This window comes from Heloderma suspectum, chromosome 6 (assembly GCF_057233095.1).
Source record: "Heloderma suspectum isolate Gila_16-S chromosome 6, 16-S_ref, whole genome shotgun sequence".
NCBI classification, from domain to species: Eukaryota; Metazoa; Chordata; class Lepidosauria; order Squamata; family Helodermatidae; genus Heloderma; species Heloderma suspectum.
In genome coordinates, this window is record NC_139463.1 from 101,417,390 (window position 1) to 101,439,607 (window position 22,218).

The 22,218-nt window shown below is 46.0% G+C and overlaps 1 protein-coding gene across 2 annotated transcripts in view; it reads left to right on the forward strand.

Moving 5' to 3' along the window:
* Positions 1–5,570: 5,570 nt before the first annotated feature.
* Positions 5,571–22,218, forward strand: part of LOC146342110 (C-Jun-amino-terminal kinase-interacting protein 3-like) — a 36,547-nt gene continuing 19,899 nt past the window's right edge. For both annotated transcript variants that reach the window (XM_084805656.1, XM_084805657.1), the window contains exons 1-11: positions 5,571–6,223; positions 9,387–9,507; positions 12,211–12,281; positions 12,375–12,463; positions 13,930–14,017; positions 14,194–14,302; positions 15,631–15,715; positions 18,376–18,482; positions 19,142–19,193; positions 19,443–19,595; positions 21,726–21,774. In XM_084805656.1, coding sequence (XP_084661782.1) covers positions 5,924–6,223; positions 9,387–9,507; positions 12,211–12,281; positions 12,375–12,463; positions 13,930–14,017; positions 14,194–14,302; positions 15,631–15,715; positions 18,376–18,482; positions 19,142–19,193; positions 19,443–19,595; positions 21,726–21,774 — 1,224 coding nt within the window. In that variant the 5' untranslated portion in view covers positions 5,571–5,923. The remainder of the gene's footprint in view (positions 6,224–9,386; positions 9,508–12,210; positions 12,282–12,374; positions 12,464–13,929; positions 14,018–14,193; positions 14,303–15,630; positions 15,716–18,375; positions 18,483–19,141; positions 19,194–19,442; positions 19,596–21,725; positions 21,775–22,218) is intronic.

A 22,218-nucleotide genomic window follows, 5' to 3' on the forward strand; every position in this document is an offset into this window, starting at 1 on the left:
CCCTAACCTGATGCCCTCCAGATGTCTTGGGAATACAACTCCCATCACCCACCCAACAAGGCTGGGGATGATGAGAGTTGTAGTCCAAGACATCTGGAGCTAACCATCCTGTTAGAATCAGGGAAGTGAAAGTGACCAGGGTAACGGGAAGGAAGGGGGCCTCCATTTCTGCCCGCTGATCAACACAGAGATCTAGGGCCAGAAACTACATAATGCTTCTTAAGTGCTTGCCTCTAAATCAAGGGTGGGCAACCTGTGGCCCTCTAGATCAGTTGGCATACAATTCCCATGATCTCTCACCATTGGCTGTAATGACAAGGGCTGATGGGAGTTGTAGGCCAAAACATCTGTAGGGCCACAAGTCGCCCACCTTTGCAAACATGGCCAAATTGAGCCTCTGTCCATGTGGTGAAACCCACCCTTTTCTCCCCTCTGCAGCTATTCAGATACTTCAAGGAAGTGGGCCTACCATGGGTTTAGTTACATGGCTAAGCCACAAAAGCCCAATTCATGCTATACCCGTGTGGCATGACAGCTGCAGTAGTGTTTGAACAACAGAATCACACGAGACCAATGGATCACGTGCAAACTCCCATATCGGTGGCACTGCTGTGGGAACCCCTCACATGATCTGCCTGTCTCATGGGATCCTGTCATTCCATCCAGCATTCACAGAACTGCCTGACTGGGAATCAGTCAGGGGAAGCAGCAATGATGCCATCCTGGAAACACGTGAATCAGGTTTTTGTATCCTCTGATGACACAGTTAAATCCACCCCCAATCTCCAAGTGGCTGGGATTCCCATGGAATACGAGGGGTTTTCACAGTTTCAAGACTGCAAGATAAAAAACAAAAACAAATCATAAGCAGGCAAGTGTATTCTAAACACATATACTTTGATCTCTGCAGCTTTTTGAAGCAGGAAGAGCTTTGTGGCAAGGTCTCTGGAGGAAGTAAAATTACTTGCATTTTTAACAAGTTTTGTTCTCCACTTCTCCCTCTAGCTAGATTTAGCTCATTAGCTCTGACTGATGAAAGTGTCTGTGTAACTCAAAAGCTTGTACACGCCTCTGCCAGACAAAGATGAGTCAAATCAAAGGCCTAGCTCTTTGAAAATAAGTGCACCAGAGGGGCTGGTGGACTGGGCTGGGCTTGGACATTTGAAATAGGGTTCGAGTCCCACCTCAAGACCCAGATTCACTTGGTCAGCCTTCCCCAAGCTGGTGTCCTCCAGACGTGCTGAAGCGCAACTCCCATCATTCCCAGCCAGCGTGGGAGTTGCAGACCAACATGTTCCAGCCAGCCTGTAATCTCCACCTCCTGAATGCTGAGCCATTTCCTCCCCTACATACCTGTTTCCATTTTTCTTTTCTAAGGGTGCAATCCTATGCATGCAAATGCTGGGAGTTGTAGGACATTTTTTTCTGTCTAAACATGACAGAAAAATGCCCTAAATGACTGAACAATGTTTTGTGCCTATGGAGCATGCTCAGTCCCTTGGTTGGGCTGTCTTTTGCCCCTAGTCTTAATTTGTTGTTGTACTCAAATCCCTCTTTCGTGATACTGAAGCTGAGTGGCGGGAGATTCAGGACAGATAAAAGGAAGTACTTCACAAAGCACATAGTTAAACTATGGAATTCACTACCATAAGATGTGGTGATGGCTACCAACATAAACTGCTCTCAAAGGGGATCAGACAAATTTATAGAGGATAAGGCTATTTATGGCTACTAGTTCTATCTGATGGGGTTGCAGAGATTTTTTTGAATTTTCCATTTCTTGCTAATGCAAGATGTGGATACCATCTCTAAGCCCAAATAGACTTCCTTTTGCTTATGATAGTGCTGATGGTTTCAGTTTTAAACGGTATTTCCTTTTTCCTGTTTTCCCAACTGGCAAAAACTAAGGTACGTTTCGTACCTTAGTGATGAAGCAATATTTGTAATTGCTGCTTGAAGCATTTGTACTTTTAGATTTAATAAGTATAGAAAACAATACAATTTTGGCCTGGGTTATGACAAGCCAGAGTATGGATTGAGTATGGGTTGTTGTTGAATCATGGGTTGTTGTTATGTGCGAATTCTGCTCTATGGTTTAACTATGGGTTTTAACCATGAACCACCCAGGAAGAGAACTCATGGTTGGTTGTTGGGTTGTGAACTCTGGATTGTTTGTGGTTAACAACCCATAGTTAAACCATAGTGCAGAGTTGACATGTAACAACAACCCACAATTCACTGACAACCCACAACGATCCAACCCATACTCATCTCATACTCTGGGTTGTCGTTGTGTGCGAGCCAGGTCTTTAAGTGCTATGTCATACACAAAGCATTTCATCTACTTAGGGAAAGCTTAGAACTAATAAAATTAGTAAGGCATATATTTTAGGGCTTATGTGGTTTGTTTTTAAATAATTCCTATTTATTTCCAGAGGTGGGAGAAATGTTTTTTCACCATGACTTCAAAATTTCCAGATATTTTGCTTTTCTAGTCCCATACTACAAAAAAGAATCAGAAAGGCAGAAAACAGGGGCAATAAAAATTGTACAAAACTTTCTATATTACAGACTTAAGTCATTAGCAATATTAGCTCTGCGGTAGATCACATGCTTTCTCTGCACAAAGTCCCAATTTCAATCCCTGACATTTTCAGTTTTTATTTTTTAATGAGATTTCTCAGATAGCTAGGAAAGCCATTTACAAAGCTGATACCTGTTGGAATAGAGCAGGGGTGAAGAACCTGGGCCCTCCAGATGTTGTTGGACTCCCAACTCCCATTAATCCCAGCCAGCATGACCAAGTCAGGGATGATGGGAGTTGTAGTCCAATATCTGGAAGGCTACAGGTTCTCCATCCCTAGAGCAGAGAGTAGTTTAGGGTGCAATCCTATGGCCACTAGCCAGCAGCTAGAGGGGCATAGGATAGGTCAGTTTTTGGGAACCGACCTCGGAGCCCATGCTCCGAGGTTGGTTCCCGGAGAACCGACCCCCACCCCCTCCTGTGCCTCCTCGTAGGCAGTGCGGATTGGCCCCATGCTCTGCGCTCGTAAGAGCAGCGCGGAGCGGCGATAACGGGGCATTCCTGGGGGCGGGCCATGGAGGGGAAGTCGGAAATCCGGTACAACACTTCCTATGTGTTGTCTGGCTGCTGCTTCCCATGCTCTGAGGTCCTGTGGTAGGCTGTCTAGCCACGAAAGCAGGCTGGGGGGAACCAGGAGGAGATCTGCTCCTCACCGCTCCTCCCACCCTGCACTGGATAGGCAGTCGCCGCTGGGGTCGGAGGCAACCGTTGATCTTGATAGGATTGCTTCCTAAATTACCTAGGGTGCAATACTATGCATGATTAGACAGAAAAAAGTCCTACAGCGCTCAGCATTCCCCAGGCAGCCATGCTGGCTGAGGAATACCGGGAGTTGTAGGACTTTTTTTCTGTCTGAACTAGGGATGTCAGAGAATTCCGCCATGGATCTCAGTGAGGCGGAACGAAGCCCCCCGCCCCACCACCCCGCGAAAGGCGCGCGAAACGGAGCACTTACCTGGTGCCGTTCACGCTGCTTTGCGCGGCCACCATTCGCTTCCCACTTAGGCCGTGATAGGCTACGTAAATACTTATGTAGCCTATCACGGCTAACGGAGGGATGCCATTTCCATCCCTGCGGAGGCTGTGATAGGCTATATAAATATTTACATAGCCTATCACGGCAAAAAAAGGGAATGCAAATGGCGGCCGTGATAGGCTACATAAATATTTACATAGCCTATCATGGCCAGAAACAGGAATGCAAATGGCGGTCGCCGTAGCTGCCGCCATTTGCGTCCACAGGCTCCACATGCCTGCGAATGCACCCGGCCGGCGGCTCTGCGGAGTTGCCGTGGAGTGGAACCGGCTGGGTTAGGATTTCGGGGGGAGGTGCAGAGCGCCTCCCCCCCACCGCGAATCACCTCCGCGAAAAGGTAAGTGACTTTTGTACATCCCTAGTCTGAACATGATAGGATTGTGCCCCAAGTTACTTCCTGCTTTTCTATTTAAAAAAGCTTACAGTTAAAAAGCAACAAGACAAAGCAAAATAAAATTAAAACCATACATCCACTATGACAGAAACAACAGCAAAAAGACAACAGTGTAAAATTATAATAATAGCAGGTAAGACATTAAGATCCAGTTGGAGAGGGAGCATGGTGGATCTCCACCAGGAGGGGGTTTCACAAACTAAGCACCACCATGAAGAAAGCCCTGTCTCTTGTCCATGTATGATGTCAGGTGGGTAGGTACAAGACAGAGCCTTCAAGGCCAGTCAGGCTGATATGGGAGCAGGCAGTATCAGGCAAGAAGTACATAAAAGTACCATACTGAATGAGACACAGTGCAATCCTATAAGGTTTAATGGGGGTTACTCCCAGGTAAGAGTGAATAGGACTGCAGCCTAAAGACTGTAGTCCAGCACTCTTCTTCCCACGTTGGCCAAGCAGGTGCCTTTGAGAAATTCACAAGTAATGTACCAATAGTCTGAATCAGTATAAAGCAGATCAAGACGTTGGGAAGAAAGTAAACGCTGGATCCATAAAATAAAAACGGATCCTCCTGATTTTTTTTTTTTTTTTACAGGGTTGTCCCCCCAAACCGCACTCGTACAACAGACCACGTCTGCCTCCATGGATATTATGTTGTTAAATGTTCAAAATCGTTTGTTTTGCAACTCCCGTTCTCTGAAATCAAAACAGCACCAAGTAGATTTTAAAAACGCAGAAAGCCATTCGTTCCGGGGGTGGGGGTGGGGACTCTTAAGGCACAATCCTATACATGTTGAGACAGAAAAAAGTCCTACAATTCCCAGCCAATGCTGGCTGTGGGTTGCTGGGACTTCTACGACATTTTCTGTCTAAACATACGTAGGATTGCGCTGTTAATGGAGCAATAACTTTAAAGGAAGGTTCGACCTACTTTTAAAGCAACAAGTGGCACATTAAAACCTAGGGGGCAAACAGAATTAAGTGATCCAAAGGGAACCACAAAAGGCGTGAAACTTGTACGTGTTTATACTGATCTACCCACACGCCCAACCAGCTTTTACAAGTCATATGACGTAAATCATGTGATTACAGAAAGTTAATACTAGCTCTACCCCCCCCCTCCCCCCTCCCCAAGCTCCGGCCGGCCCTTTGCAGGAAGCCTCCCTCTCCGTGCGCCATTGGCCACCAGGGCACATCTCGGCGGGCCATTGGCCACCCGGGGCACCTTCCTCGTGCGCCATTGGTCGACTTGTGGGCTTCTCAGTCCGCCTGCCGTTCCTCTTGGAAAGTGACATGAAGTTGGAATCGCAGCTGCCACCGCTGGAGGAGATCGGAGGCTTCGGAAGGGGTCGGGGGAGAGAGACACATACAGAGAACAGGAATCAGAAATCCGGGCATCTTTCTTTTCTTCAGTGATTGGGGTGTGGGGAGGAGAGGGTTCCCAGGGTGCGTAGACCTAGTGGTTAGAGCACAGAGCCTGGAAGCCACAGTTCCGGGGAAGGGAACTGTGTATACGAGACAGGTTGTAAGGAGGAGTGGTGCCTAGTGATCAGAACAAGGGGTTGCGTAAGTGTGAAGGCGCCTAGAACTAGGAAGGGAATGAGGCCCTATGGTTAAAACGGGGAGGGACGGCGGACGAGGTTGGGAACAGATCCGCTGGGTTATCTGGGGTGTGTTCTGGACCAGGAGAAATCAGGATTCCTGACTGCTCAAGAGAGGGGATGAGCAGGTGTAGTTAGGACAGTGCCTGGATTCCTGGGTTCTTGGACGTGGGGGTGGAGGTGGGGCAAGGGGTCCCATGCGTAAGAAGGGGAGTTCCAGTGCGTTAGAGCAGGAGGGTTAAGGAGCCAGGGAACCTGGGGTATCTGGAGTGGGAGGCTGGAGAGTGCAGTGGTTAGGGCAGTTTACAATGGATGACCTCGAGGAGACATTTGGAGGCGATGGGGATCCGAACCCAGCTCCTTATGAGGAGCTGGTGTCTGCGATGGCTGGGGGGTTGTATGGGGAGCTGGAGAGGCTTGTGGGGGCCCACGGGCCCGGAGCAGTATCAGGGCTCCTGCCGCAGCTGGTCTCTGTCCTGGAGTCTCTACAAGGAGCTTGCGGGCAGGTCCGGGAGCGGGACCAGGCTCTGGAGCGGTTGCGGGATGACCGGCTGCGACTGCTGGAACAGTATGAGCGGGAGCGAGCCGGGCGCAAGCGGGCTGAGGAGGTGGGTATCACCTTGGTTCAATCATTATAGCTACCTCTATGCAACTTTTTGGCATTGATTTAGTCTCAGCTGAATACTAGATGGAGCCAGTGTGGTGTAGTGGTTAGAGCGCTGGACTGGGACTGGGGAGAGCCCGGTTCAAATCCCCAGTCAGCCATGAAGCTCCCTGGGTGACTTTGGGCCACTCACTGATTCTCAGTGTAACCTACCTCACAGGGTTGTTCTGAGGATAAAATGGAAGGTCACGTATGCTGCCTTGGGCTCTTTGGAGGAAAAGGCTGGATATAAATTTAATAAATACATAATAGGTGCAGCACAGGAAAGAAGAGGGCAATGGTCCCTGGACCAGAGGGTTTACCACACTGGCTGGCAACAACAAAAATTGTCTAGCAGGCTAATCTGGGACAAAGCACTGGTGGGTGAGGGGGTCAACTCCCTTCCCCTCTCCTCCTTATACCTGGTTTTATTGTTAGTCAAAACTGGTGGCTGCCTAGGCCTGCACTTTGTAGTGGGTAGGACTTTTGCTGAGAAGCTGCAGCAGATGAGAGGGACTTTCTCTCCTCTCAGTGTCACTGCTCTGAATGCACTTTTCTCAGGAAGGCGTAGCCTAGTATTATGGGGAACCATGAAACATCCTGGCAACATAAGCAGAAATTAATATTCCAGGTTAATGTTGCAAGCAGGGGCGGATGGTAGTGTCCCTCCCCGAACTGTTGATTCCCTGCATCTTTTGACAAAGTCTCCTCGCTAAGTCTCCTCGCTAAAGGTTCCTGAGCAAACCTTAGCAGTCATGGGGAGAGGTTCTCTTACCAATCCGTAACTGATCAACACACAGAAAGCAGAGAGTAGGAATCAGTTCTCCCAGTGGAGAGACGTAAACAGTGGGGTCCCTGCAAGGATCTGTATTGGGACTGGTGCTTTTTAACTTGTTTGTAAGTGGTCTGGAGCTAGGGGTGAGCAGTGAGGTGGCCAGGTTTCAGTGAGGCTGGTGGCTCCGATGTCAGTGGGGCAGTGAATCCACTCCGCGTTTCAGTCAGAACTCTAAAGGAGCTATCCAAGGTGCTTCACCTTTAAAGTTCTGATTGCTTCTCATTGAAGCCCAGAGTGGATTCACTGCCCCACTGACATTGCAGCCAAAAGCCTCCATTGCCAGGTTTGCTGATGACACCAAATTATTTAGAGTGATTAAAACAAAAAGGATTCCTCCAAAAGGATCTCTCCAAACAGAAGGAATGGGCATTAAAATGGCAAATGTGGTTCAGTGTAAGCAAGTGATGCTTATTGGGGCAAAAAAATGTACGTTTAAATATACGTGGATAGGGCCTGAGCTGGCAGCAGTTAATCAGGAAGGGGATCTTGGGGTTGTGGCATTAGGTTGATGCAGACATCAACCCATCATACAGCTGCTGTAGGAGGTAAAAGGCAAATTCCATGTTGGGAATTATTAGAAAATAAATCAAACATAAAACTGCCAATTTAATAATGGCTTTATGTAAATCTATGATGTGACCACACTTGGAATAGCGTGTACGGTTCTGGTCACTGCACTTCAAAAAGTATGTTGTACAGCTGGAGAAGGCACAGGAAAGGGCAGCAAGATCAAGGGGGTGGAGAAACTCCCCCATTCTTTGTCTTTTTTCTAAGCTAAAAAGACCCAAACATTGTAAACTTTCCTCATAGGGGACATGGTGAGAAGTGTATAAAATTATGTGTGAGGTGGAGAAAGTGGATAGAGAGATGTTTTTCTCCTTCATAATATTTGAACCTGGGGTCATCCCATGAAGCTGATTCAGGACAGACAAAAGCAAGTACTTCTTCACACAGCACATAGTTAAACTGTGCACTTACTATTACTGGGTGCAGTGATGGCCATCAATTTGGACAGCTTTAAAAAGACAAATTCATGGAGTATAGGGCTATCAATGGCTTCTAGTCACGATGGCTATATTCTACCTCCAGTATCAGAGGCAGTATTTATTGATTGATTTCATTTCTCTACTGCTCAATAGCCAAAGCTCTCTGGGCAGTTCACAAAAATTGAAACCACAACTACAGCATAAAAACAATATAAAACATAAAAGCATTACAACTTCAGTATAAAAGTAGAACCAACATAAAACCTAGCAGCAATGCAGAGATTTGCAACCCAGTAACAAATTTAAAACAGCAAGTCTAAAAGACTAGAATGATAAAATACTAAAATTCCTGGGAAAATAAAAAGGTCTTCACCTGGCATTGGAAAGAGTACAATGGTGCCAGGCAAAACTCTTTAGGGAGCTCATTCCACAACCGGGGTGCCAAAATAGAAAAGGCCCTCTTCCTGGTAGCTACCTGCCTCACTTCCTTTAGCATGCCTCTGTATATCAGTTGCTGGGGAACATGGATGGAACGGTGCTGTTGCACTCATGTCTTCATTGGGGCATCTGGTTGGCCACTATGTGAACAGAATGCTGGACTAGAGAGCCGTTTGGTTTGATCCAGCATGGCTGTTATGATCTGTTAATGGAAGGTATCCAGAAATTGGGATTGTGCTTTGAGATATCACAGGCGATAGGCACGGATGGACCCTATCCTCTGTGTTTTCATCTAAACCAATTTTTTTAAACAGTCATTTATGCTAGTTGAAGTTGCAAGATCCTTTGGTGAGGAGTTATGCAGATTGATTACATTTGGTGTTGAGAAGCAGTTATTTTGGTTCCTCTTAAACCTGGGGCCTGTCAGTTTCAGGGGATGCCCCCGCGGTTTTGTACAGTACAGGAAGAATGAACGGGGGATGTTATTCACTTTCTCCACACCGCTCAAGCGTTTAGATAAACTTCGGTCACGTTTCTCTTCCTCCCTTCCTCTTTAGCCCTTATTTGGCTAAACTAAAAAGCACTAATAACATCCAGGACTTTCTTGACACAAAAAACTATCTTTAGGGAGTGACATAGGTGTTATTGCCCAGCCACAGTGTGCTGGGATCTGGAGTGGCAGCAAGACAGACTGCAAAGCTCGGCTGGAGCCGGGTACGAGCTGAGTTGGGGGCGGCAAAGCCGTGGGGGAGCAATGCAAGAGACCTGTATGGCTTCAGAAGAAAGGACTGCAAGCCCCAGCAGTGCTAGGACTGGGTGGGAGAGGCTGTAAAAGCAGCCACCTGGACTCTTGGGTTCTCTTCCTGCAGCGGTTCATGGAGCTGGAGGACGCAGCGGAGCAGGAACGCAAGGCACACCTGATAGCCATGAGCCGGCTAGAGGGGCAGAGCCGGGCCTTGGATGGGAAAGCACGCAGCTACGCAGATCAGGGTGAGAGGCTGGTTCATTTGCACAGAGTCAGTCTTAAATTGCTGTTGCACAGCCATTTAGTCCGTTGCAAGCTGGGATCTTTAGGGTGCAATCCTATGCATGTTTAGGCAGAAAAAAAGCCCTACAACTCCCAGCATTCCCCAGCCAGCCATGCTGGCTGGGGAATGCTGGGAGTTGTAGGGCTTTTTTCCTGCCTAAACATGCATAGGATTGCACCCTTAACTGCTCTCGCACAACTGTCCCATGCTCCTTTGCAAGTTGTATGGAGAACTGCAGGAGAATGCTAGCTCTGAGGCTGGCGAGAGGCTCGCTTCACACATCACAACAACCCAGGTTTGTTTGTTTTTTAAACCCTGGTATGTTGAGAATGAGTGAGTGCACATCCTGGTGCATGCTGCAGTGGGAGCAGCTAAACAACGTGGTCCCTGGGTTGTTAAGCATGATTGTGCAAACCCAGCACTCTAGCTTTTCAAGCCAGAGCTGGAACCAAGGATTAAACGGAGTTTCCCAGGGTTGTTTAGCCTGCTCCCACTTGCAGCGGGAGTGGTCAGGTAACATCTACCAGCACCCTGCTGTGTTCGTGATAATCCCAGGTTTTATTTTTTAGTCTGAGTTGTGAGCCAGGCCAAAGTCTGGCACTGGATGAATTCAAGTAGCGAACCTCCTGCTAGTGTCTCTTTCCCCATCTTCTGCTGGTAGGATGGCTTGCTACTCACCCATGCCCATCCCACTAGCGGACATGCCCAATCCTGCACCCTCCTTCTCTGCCCCAGCACTGGCTGGGCCAGTCTATCTAGTTTGCCAAGACCAGGGTGTCAGGAGAGGGGAGTGGTACAACCTCTTCCGCATATGTCTTTTGGGTTCTTTGCAAACTTGGATAACCTTTGGTCATGGTTGTGCTTGTGTATTGATGTTTACAGAATTCCAGATACACAGACCTGTTTGGGGCTACTTAGTTTAGGAAAAAGATGACTGGAGAGGGACATCATGGATGTTTATAAAATTATGCAAGGTGTAGAAAAAGTGGATAGGGATATGTTTTCCTTTCCTTTCATTCTTCTCCCTCACCTATGAACTAGAATTTGGAGTCCTCCAATTAAATTGATGGTCAATAGATGAGGGTCTTGTGGCCATGAGGCAGTCTGTCAATATTTTAATTAATAAATAGGATAGACAAAAGAAAGTACTTCTTCACATAATGCATAATTAAATTATGCAGTTTGCTGCCACCAGATGTGGTGATGGCCACTGGGGAATGAAATGGTTTACAAAAGGGATTAAACTAGCCCTCCCTAACCAGGTACCATCCAGATTTGTTGGAGTACAAGTCCCATCATCTCTAGTGAGCCTGGCAAACACATTCTTGATGGAGGATAGCACCCAGTCAATCTCTCTATGACTTGGGGGCTACAGTCCTACACACACACACTGGGGCATAAGTCCCATTGCTTCCAGGTAAACATGGATGGTACTGGGGCTCCTATGCTCACTTCAGCAAAAGTTGCTCACACCTACGTTCAGTCAAAATCAGTGGGAATAGCAGATCAAAGCTGCGATGCCGTGCACACTTTATACAGGACTTAAATGCTACAGAACTGAGCAGGACTTTCTTCCGGGCAAGCACATAGATCAGGTTGCACATCACAGCACATTCCATTCCTTCCAATGGGGCTCGGTTGTAATTAAGTCATGCTGGATTTTGACCTCATTCTAGCAGATAAGACTGTTAGCTTCTGCAGTCCATACCCAATTCTGTGTCCTGTTCTGATCTGGGCTGATTTCCCCGCCCCCCTCCTCCCGCTCCTTTGGTGTGGTTCCCTGACCACTGAGAACTTTGCCTTATCACTAGCCTTAGACAGATGTTTACCATCTATTGCTGTCATCCCAGCCATTGACCCACTCCTCCTCCACTGTCACCTTTTCATTTTATAAACCTTACTATGCTCATGCCCACCTATTCACTTATCCTCATAAAAAAATTCTATTCAACTTTGTTTAAAAAATAATAATTCAGCCCAGGCACATGCCAGCCCATTTTGCAATTGTACAGAGCTAATTTTTGAGATATATTTTTCTCTCCTTGAAAAAAAATTGTACATCCTAGCAAAGGGGATGTCTAACAAAATTCTCTGTACTCTTACACAATGAGAACTCTTGCAGTGCAGTCCTGTACAAGTCTTCTCAGATGTAAGTCCCACTGAGTTCAAAGGGGCTTATTCCCCGGTAACTCAGTAGAGGAGTGCCCTCTTTAACCACAGATAACATAAAGACAGGATTCTCACGATCACCACAGCCCACCGTGGTTTATTTATGTAAGCCACAGTGGGTTGTGGTGCATGCCAGCAGCTAGCTAGCTAGCTAGCTTATTTATTTATTTATTTATTGGGTTATTTGAGGGTTGTTTAACCTTCAAACAGCCCCTGCTGCTTAGGTTTGACATGACAAACTGTGGCAACCCCCTCCTGAAGCCTGAATATTCAAAATGGCTGCTGGCACACATCGCAACCCACCATGGCTTAAATAAGCCACAGTGGGCTATGGTGATTGTGCAAACTGGCCCAAATAGTATACAAGAGGCACGTTTTAGCACCAAGTGTGAGAACACCTTTAAAAACACTTTGAAACTACTTTAAGTTCACGGCATACATATGCACATCAAAATAACACACACACCCTTTCTTTCCCCCCATCACCCATTCACAGTGGCCAGTCTGGAAGAACAAAAATCATCACTGCTGAAGGAGCTCTCGACTCTCAGCCAGAGCCACACCAAGGTACACCAATTAATAGCCTTTCCTGGCCTGCTTGTTCCTTCTCTCCACTACCTTGTCTCTCCACATTCTCACTTCATCCTCTGTTCCCGACAGATGGTGCAAAGCTATAAGGAACTGAAATCGCAAAGGTTGGCGTCAGCTGTTACAGGGCAATCTGGATCTGCGTCTGCAGAGGCAAAAAGGTTTGTAGGAGGAAGGTGGGCATGGAGGGAGAGGAGTTGAGGAGGGGGCACTGTGCTACCACTAAGCCAGATGAGCATCCCACCCCATTTAACAAGACGTGTCCAAGGTGCTGAGGTGGTGGAGTGTGGCTGTCTATCCCAGCTTCCTCTATCTCTACCACAGCTGCCGTTCAACCGCAGACTGTTTTTACCCATTCCACGGGGGTGGGTAGGGGAGAAGGCTGTTGCGGTTTCCTAGCAACTGCAGGGCCTACCACCTTGCCACATCTGAGGTTACTGCAGAAGTGGATGGGACTCTGCCCTGTGGTTGCTAGGCAACTCCCAAGGGCTGCATATTTATTTATTAATATTTATTACTGTAGGGCTGAGCAACACACAGCACGTGGGCCACATGCAAGCCCTGCTGCCCCCCCATCCCCCAAATCCAGTTAAAAAGGTATTTAGGGGAGGGGTGGCGGCATCCATAGTGGCTACAGAGTGCCCAAAGCGTCAAAATTAGCTTGCAAACAAGCTAATGTTAACTTTTTTGGTGGTCCGTAGCCACTACAGACACATTTCTTTTTTCTTTTTCTTATATTTTTTTCCGGCACCTGCAGAGTGTGTGTGTAGGGACAGGGAGGCAGGGAGGGGGATTTGGGGGGGGGGGCAAAGCTGATCCCCGGACTTCCTAAAGTTGCCCAGCCTTGATTTACAGCATTTTTATCCCACTTTTCAGACAATTATTCTCTCCCAAACGGGCTCACATCAATAAAAAAGAGAAACAGGCCCTATCATCAGGCCTATAATGTAAATCAGGCATGTGACAGAGTAGTTAGTTTGGGTGGGGATGGGGTTGAATGCTGAGGAGTGTAGTGAAGAAAAGCTGCTCCACAGCAGACTTGCCAGAGATAAGGTACAATGTGGGGCTGTGGGGGAAGAAAGTAAGGTCCTTTTCAGATTGCCTTCTGAAGTCAGCTGAGTATCAAGCAAAGAGAAGGCCTATTTGGTGGTGGCTTCCTGGTTATGGAATTTCCTCTCTGATTTGCCGAGCTCCTTTATTAGCTTTTTTTGACAGCTGCACTGTTCTCTTAACAACGTCTTTAACAACAATACAGATTGACTAGCTGTCTCTCTGCTTTTTTTTTACCATATGGTAGTACTGCCCTTTCTTGTCATTTCTCTGTGTAATATTGTGAGTTGGTTTTAATTGGATTTGTTAGCCACATTGAGGGCTTTAGTGCGGGGTGGAGCAGGGCACGCAGGAGTGTTTAAATCTCTGAGAGAAAAGAGGCGCGGAATGGGTCAGAGTAACCGCCATGCTGGCTGGGGATGATGGGAGTTGCAGTCTAACACATCTGGAGGGCACCAGGTTTGGGAAGGCTGGAGCAGGAGGCTGCAGACATGGCTGTTCTAGGACAGCTCAACAGCAAGATGTGGTAATGAGACAATCAAAATAAGCTTTCCCTCCCACCCACCCTCGTGGCCAGGCTGAAGCCCCCGCCAATCCAGGAGTCCCTGCAATTTCTGCTGAACACCTCTGACCCTGGGCCACCTGAGTCGCCTCATTCCCCAGAGGTGAGTGGCTTGGGGTTTGGGGGTGGGGCATTGGCCCTGATCCCTGAACTGATTCTTGGCTCTGGCAAGTGGCAGCCGAGGTGGATAGGAGGGCTGGGTGGCAGGAGGAAGCAGAGGTGTTAAGGGAAGCCAGGGATGAATTCTCTTCTATGTTTTTTCACCCCACATCTCCTTAGGAATATGCAAAGATTCGAGGGGTTCCTCATTCGGAGAAGATGCACCAGAGAGACCCAAGAAGGAATGCTTTCCCCTTGGCACAAGAAATGGGGCAGCCAGAGAAGGATGGTATGGGGAGACCCTCTCGCTCTCTTTCTTGTTCTAGCATAAGCTTTAATACCAAGTCTGGCTATTGGTCCACCCAGCCCAGTATTCGCTCCTCCTATTGGCCAAGGTCCCATGCAGAGTTCTTTCCCGGCACTTGCTACCAGAGCTGTCAGGAATTGAACTCAGGGCCTTGTACACCCCAAGGGTGTGCCGAGTTTAACCATGTGCTTGGAACTTACATGTGGTAACTTCCTTAGTTGGGGGTTGGATCTACACATGCAACCGAATGAGATGGTAGAGACCTGAAGTGGGTTGAATCACTGGATGATAGGTGGGGACCACATTTTTGCGTGCTTCTCTGTGAAAAATGACTCCCTGCAGACAGAAAGCTAGTTCAGCAGGGAGAGGGCTAGGCAAGAATATTTCCCTCTGGTGTGTAATTCATGCTTGTTGTTGTTGTTCAGTCGTTAAGTTGTGTCCAAAACAACTAATATATAATAATAATATTTATTTTCATAATCAAACACTACCACCAAAATGCCAGACTGGACCCTGCCCAAAAAGAGCCACATATGTATTGTTTTTTATAGATTACTAGCAAACGGACCTGGCTTCACACGGATTGGGAATAGCCCTTAGTTTGATATAACAAAGCCTTACACACCTGTCAGAGTTGGAGACATTGTGCCTGCCCCATCTGAGTGAAGCCACGCCCACTGGAACCCCTAGGCATGGCCTCTGCCGTGGAGTTACCTGTGTATTGTATTTATATTACTTTTCAGCCAATGTCAGTTGTTGTTCACCAATTGCTATTAATTTTATAGTGCTTTTTGTATGGGTAATATTTGCTCGCTGCAGTGCTGAATCATCATGCCAAGTTTGGTTGAAATTGATCAAATGGTATTGTATTGAAGCTATAAATATTTAAAAATTTCGATTGGCCGCCATTTTGTTTTAAGATGGCAGATTCAATTTGGTATGGTTAAAATCTGCTTGCTGCAGTGCTGAATCATGAATGATGCGAAGTTTGGTTGGAATTGATCGAATAGTATTGAAGCAGTAAATCTGTAAAAAAAAATTGATTGGCCGCCATTTTGTTTCAAGATGGTGGACAAAAGTTTCACCATACCTAAAACCATCCCAGATAGAAGTAGAACAAGTCCTAAAAGTTTCATAACATTTGGATGTACAGTTTTCGAGTCCATCAAGGACATACAAACAGACACTTCAGTAGATAGATAGATAGATAGATAGATAGATATGCAAAGAGTTATAGAGAAATAAATCAGTTACAGGCATCTTAGGAAAACAATATATGCAGTGTTCCTTTCCCCTCCTTCTCCCTTCAGCCTCTCCTGCTCAGCTGCACTTTGACTTGGATGACCTCCTGAGTTCCACTCCAGAATTGGGACCTGACCCACAGCAAGCAAACAGGTAAGAGGAATGTTTTCCCTTATGAAGCCTCTGAGCCACAAACACATATTGGCAAAATGCAATTGGCCCATGCTCAAGCATCGGCACTCTTCTAGTGGACTGAGGGAACAGCCAGGCTAGCCTTCCCCAACCTGGTGCTGGCTGGGGGATTCTGGGAGTTGTAGTTCAATACATCTGGAGGGTACTATGCTGGGGAAGGCTGAGCTAGGCTTTCCCTTCCTGTCTCCCTCAACCTCACCATGACCATACTATTCCTTATCCTCTGGCGTTTCTTCTATCCCTTTCACCCTGCTGGTGCTCTCCTTTCAGTAGAGTTACTTCTTTTAGCCATCCTACTTGCTGCTTTGGAGGACCACACATACATAGAGTTTGGTGGCCAGACAGGCAGATTCTCTTGCCTCCCCTCCTTCTGCAACTGCTATTTTGAAAACACTGCAGTCATAGGATGGAGAATGAGGGTGATATTTTGAAGAAGAGTCCTCTGTGTTCATTTTCTCCTCAGAAGACCTACAAAACCTCATACCTGTTCATTGGTTTATGTCTACTGTGGTGTTTTTTTAATTATTATTATTTTTAAAAGAAAAACAAAACAAAACACAACAACAACAGAAACACAACAATGATACACATACACTAAAATATCTCTTAAGATTGTAAGATATCTACCTTTGGCTCCCCTTACACAACAAATGCTTCTTCTTCTTCTTCTTCTTCTTCTTCTTCTTCTTCTTCTTCTCTAGTTCTTGTCTTCGTTGTATATCATTCATTGGGTTCACAGACATTATCTCCTTTCTCCTAATTTTAACAACAACAGAAAAAAGAGGATCAACCATCTCAAAGTTCAAAATCCATATACCCAGATATCATTTTTCTCTATTTCTTGTACAAATTCTATAAAAGGTTTCCAATCTAACATAAATTTAGTTGTTGACCCTTCTTTAATTATAATAGTAAGTTTTGCCCTCTCTGCCAGCTCCATCATTTTCATGATCCACTCGCTCACAGTTGGTATTGTTTCATTCTTCCACTTTTGTGCATACAATAACCTTGCAGCCGTTGTCATGTAGAGAAAGAGTGTTCCCCCCTTTCTCTTTTACATATTTATCTGTTAGTCCCAATAAAGACGTTTCTGGCTTTAGTTCTATAGTGGTCTTTAATATTCTTTGAGCTAAAGACTGTATTCGTTTCCAAAATGTTTTAGCTTTTTTACAAGTCCACCATAAATGATAAAACGTTCCCTCTTGGTCTTCGCATTTCCAACATTTTCCAGAAACACCTTTATACGTTTTAGACAATTTAAACGGTGACATATACCATCTATACATCATCTTATAAAAGTTCTCTTTAAGACTTGTACGTAAACTAAATTTTAAATCTTTTACCCACATATTTTCCCACTCTTCCATTGATATATTATGACCAACATTTAGTGCCCATTTTATCATACAATCTTTTACTTGTTCACCCTGTCTCATACCTTAACAGTAATTTATACAGTTTAGTAATAACATGTTCATCATTTGTACACAGTGCTGTTTCAAACTCAGATTCTGTTTATTCAAATCCACCATTTTTCTCATCTATCTTAAACCTTTCTTTAAGTTGCAGATATGAAAACCACTGACATACATGACTTTCTTCCAATAAGCTTGCCCTTGATTTTAACATATTCTCCTTGTGACAGTTCCAGTAAATCATTATATCTCATCCATTTATGCGTACTATCAAATTCTCTTCTATGCATTGCTTCTTGTGAAGATATCCAACGTGGTATTTTTTGATAGAACCTTAATTTATATTTATTCCAAATTCTTAATACAGCCCTTCTTATATAGTGATTATTAAAATCTACATTCACTTTTATTTTATTGTACCACAAATAACCATGCCACCTGTATCTTAATTCATGTCCTTCTAGTTCTAAAAGTCTTCTATTTTTCAACATCACCCATTCCTTCATCCACATCAAGCAGCAGGCAGAAAAATAGGTTTTAACATCTGGTAATCCTAAGCCACCTCTTTCCTTTGCATATTGTAAAATTTTTATTTTAACTCTTGGTATTTTTGCTTGCCATATAAACTTTGTTATATCTCTCTGCCACTGCTTAAAAGGTAAATCTGATGTAATAATGGGTATCATCTGAAACAAAAATAACATTCTAGGTAATACATTCATTTTGATCGTTGCAATTCTTCCCAAAAGTGATAGTTGTAATTTTTCCTATTTTAATAGGTCTTGTTTAATTTCATTCCACACTTTAACATAGTTATTTTGAAAAAGCATACAATTCGTATTTATCAAAAGGACTCCCAAATATTTTACTTTCTTTTCAATTTGGAAGCCAGTCTTATCCATCAACTTCTTTTTTCTCAAACATTCATATTCTTTGTTAAAATTTTTGTTTTCTGTTTATTTACTTTGAACCCTGCCACTGCTCCAAATTCTTTTAATTTTTTCATTAAAATTTCAATTCCCTTTAAAGGTTCTTCCAACATAAACACCAAGTCATCTGCAGAAGCCCTCAGCTTATATTTCTCCTTTTTAATCTTTATTCCTGTAATTCGGAATGTCTACTGTGGTGTTGGATGTGGGTGTGTGTTGTTGCCTGGATGGGGGTGGGTGGGTACTCTGTCTATTTGTCTGTCTGTCTGTCTCTCAGCCCCCTGAGTACCACCCTCGAGCGCAACACGGTCTCCCTTTTCGCCGAGGTCTCGGGCCTCAGCCCTGAACTCCTCAGTGATATGGACGATGGTGCTGACTTGCAAGGTAAGTGAAACTTTGCCTTCTCCCTCCTTCTGCATCTTTTTTTCCCCTGCTGGGACCTATTCCCCTTCCACAGAACTCGGGAGTCCGCTCCACTCTCTGCATTTTTATCTGGTGGGTGTCACTCCAAAACAGCCTGGCTCTCTGGTTCACACATAATGCTAACCCACGGTATTGGTAGTTGAATTCTCAGTTGTTGTGATTTGGAAATGCAGCCATGCTAGCTAACTAACTGTAGTTTGTTAGCCACAAATAACTCAGAAAGAGAATCCATGGTTTGTTGTTGGCTTGTGAACTCTGGGTTGTTTAAACAATGGGTTGTCGTTACATGTGAATCAAGAACTATGCGTGGATTGTTTTGCCAGGCAGCAGGCAAGAGCGGTCAAAAAACCAGCTGCTCTACATGCCAGTACTACAGCACCACAAATGCATTTGGGAAACAGAGGGAGTGGGCGAAGGCGGAGGGAAACAAACAATCCAGGGACTGAGATAACAAACCACAGTTTGTTCGATCCTGCCAAACAAGCCCTGGATAGGGCAACAAACCATGGGTTAAATAAACCATGGGTTAGCATTATGTGTAAACACCAACTTGTGGGGAATTTGGTTTCAAACCTGTGCCCTAGCAGTTCAGTGATGTCCATGTTTGACCGTTTTTGCAGGCGATGGCTTAGAAACCCTGATGGCAGAAAACACTCGGCTACAAGAGGAACGGTAAGAATGAACCCCTCTGTTCCTGACCTAAAGTGGCAGGAGGTGGAATTTTCTGGAAGGAAAGGCCCCCATATGCCCTTGTCAGGAAGGCAGCTTGGGAGGCAGCTAACGAAACATGAATCCAGGCCTGCCCTGCTTAATGCTGCTGGCATGCCTGCGTCTCAGTTGGGTCAGATCCCCCACGTCCTCTTGGGCTGTGCAGCCAGTCCTCGTTTCAAGTCTTCGTGTCCCTTGCTGTCCCATCTCTAGGATCACTCTGGATACCGCCCGCCGCCATCTTATTGCCCGCGTGGAGGAGCTCAGTGAAGAGCGTGAGTCACTTCGGATGGAGCGCGAGGGAACGCTGGCAGCCCTGAGCCGCTGCCAAGCCCAGTTGAAGGAGGCTGAGTTGGAACTTATTCGGTAAGACCTGGAAACTGTTCCCCCTGCCCTTATACAGCTGCCCTTATCATGCCTCTTTGTCTCCTAGACAACATTATCTGTGGTAAAGCAAAGGAAGAGTGGCTCCTGAAAGTAGTAGTAGTATAGAACAACAAACCTTCCAAAGGTTTCTGAAGTAATTTGAGTAAATCCTAATGTGCTTTGAGTTAGCTGTGGGAAGGGCAATCATTTCATTTCATTTCATTTTTATCCTACCCTTCCTCTGAATAACTCAAGGCAGTCTATATGTTCCAAATCCCTTTATCCTCACAACAACCCTGTGAGGTAGGTTAGGGAGAGGGTGACTGTGAAGGAGACTGTGAGGGAGAGAGGGACTGGGCCAAGGTCACTCAATAAGCTTTGTGGTTGTGTGGGGATTTGAACTTGGGCCAGCCCAAAGTCCAGTGCTCCGACTACTGCGCCACACTGTCTGTCTCAAACTAAAAGCATAGTTTACGGCGTAATCCTATGGGGATAGGTGGCCGCTTCCGAACTCAGAAGTGACCGCCTACCCAATGCAGGGCAGGAGAAACATGGAGAGGATCGTTCCCTCCATGCTTCTCCTGCCCTGCATTTGCGGCTAGACAACCAATTTCGGCTGTCTACCTGTGGGAAGGCGGAGCGGGAGAGGAGGCTGCCAGACGACACATAGGATATGTCTTACTAGCATTTCTGCCTTTCCAGCCCCAGAACGCCCCCCGGAACACCCCATTTTGGCCACTCTGTGCTCCTCTTCCAAGTGCGGAGTGTGGAGCTGTTCCACACTGCCTGCGTGGAAATGGGGGAAGGTCGGTTCCCAGAAAACCAGATATCCTCTGGCCGTCTAGCCGCTGACTAGAGGCCATAGGATTGCTCCCTCCGATAGCTAAAGTAGAAAGCTGTGGTCTGGTTTTCTTCACACCTGTTGTATTTTATGTTTTAATCATCTATGTTGTTTGTACTTCTAGATTTATGTTGTTCTGTCTTTATTCTTAATACTGTAAGCAAATTAAGAAAAATCCTGGGCATGTTTAGACAGAAAAAAGCCCTACAACTCCCAGTATGCCCCAGGCAGCGCTGGGGACAGACTCTTTGCTGTCTAAATATGCATAGGATTACACCCTAAGCTGCTGTTACAATAGTAGAAGTGTGGATTTTTACAAGCCTATTATTATTAATAATGATTATTAATTATTACTATTAATTAATATAGAGTCTATGGATTTGTGTGTCCCTGCCCAAACATTTCATATGAACCTATAGCTTTCTTCACCAGCCTATTCCTCTTAAGAAGAGTGGCTACCTCAAAAGGTGTTGGGACTTTACCTGAATTACTTAATAAACCTTTGGGGTGTTGGGTGCTGCCCCCTAACTATTGTTTATGTCACTAGTTTAAAAATGCTTGTGTGTGTCTTCCACTGTGTATGTGACAGGAGCGCCCTGGCGGCCTCTTTCAGTAGACTCCAATAGCCAACTCAAGACACAGACAAAAGGATTCTTTTCAAGACTTTAATCCTTTTACAATTTAATGACTCTTTCAGATGCTAATCACCAGTGACTAGGCAAGGAAATCCAGAGTGGCCTATGCTTGAGTAGGCAGTTGATCCCCGTTTGAAAGAGAATCACTTGAAGACCCTGAACTTATGGGCTGGGGAGAGATCCTCCCTCTTTCCCTTGAGTCCATGGGAGGCGGCCGTTGCTTGCGTGCCAAATAGGCGCTATGCCTCCTTTCTGCGCCCTCTATTGCTCGTCGCTCCCTGTATCTGCATCGAGCATCTAACAAGCCTCGTTCCCGCACTTTCTCACTGCTAGGATCACTGTCTATCTCAGGAATGCCAGCAGGAGGAATCTCCGCCAGCTGCTGTGCCTGTGAGGGAGGAGCTGGCTCCTCTCCCACGGATTGCTGATCCTCCTCAGAATCAGAACTGCTCTGGGATTCTTTCGGCTCAGTTTCCACCCTGACAGTATGCACTGAGCTGGTCATGTGATTGATGATCCACATGATGTGGGCATTTACTAGTTCAGAGGGAAGATGGAATCCACCCTCCCTGGGACACCAGCCTATAATTATTATACCTTTATTATTAAAAATATGTGAGCACATAGTTCAACCATTCATCATTCTAATTCCAGGATCCGGCAGGAGTTTGAGGAAACAAGACGTTCGAGTGAAGATGGGGAGGTAACTAGAGCGCCCTCTGCTGGGACTTGTAGTGACTGTCAGGGGTGTTGGGTTCTCTGGAAAGCAGATGGGGGTGAGAAGGGTTTGCTGCAGAGGTGTTTAACTCTTTCAGCCCAAGGGCCGAATTCACTTTCAGAGAAGCTCTTGGGGGCGGAATTCCAGTGGTGAGCAGGGCCAAAGGCAAAAGGGGTGGGGCCAAAAATACCACTATATTTTAGCTTAAAGCTCTTAGTGTCAGTAACTGGTCTGAGGAGAGGCATTTCAGTGTTTTAGAATGGGGGAAAAACATGCAAAGGCTGGGAAACTGTTGGTCATGGCAAAGGGGATGGGGCCATCTGGGGGACCCTGAATATGCAGATGAGACCCTGGGCAGGCCAGATCTGGCCCACGGGCCTGAGGCTCAGCACCCCTGGTTTACAGGCTTCTCTCAAGTCGGGTGGGAGT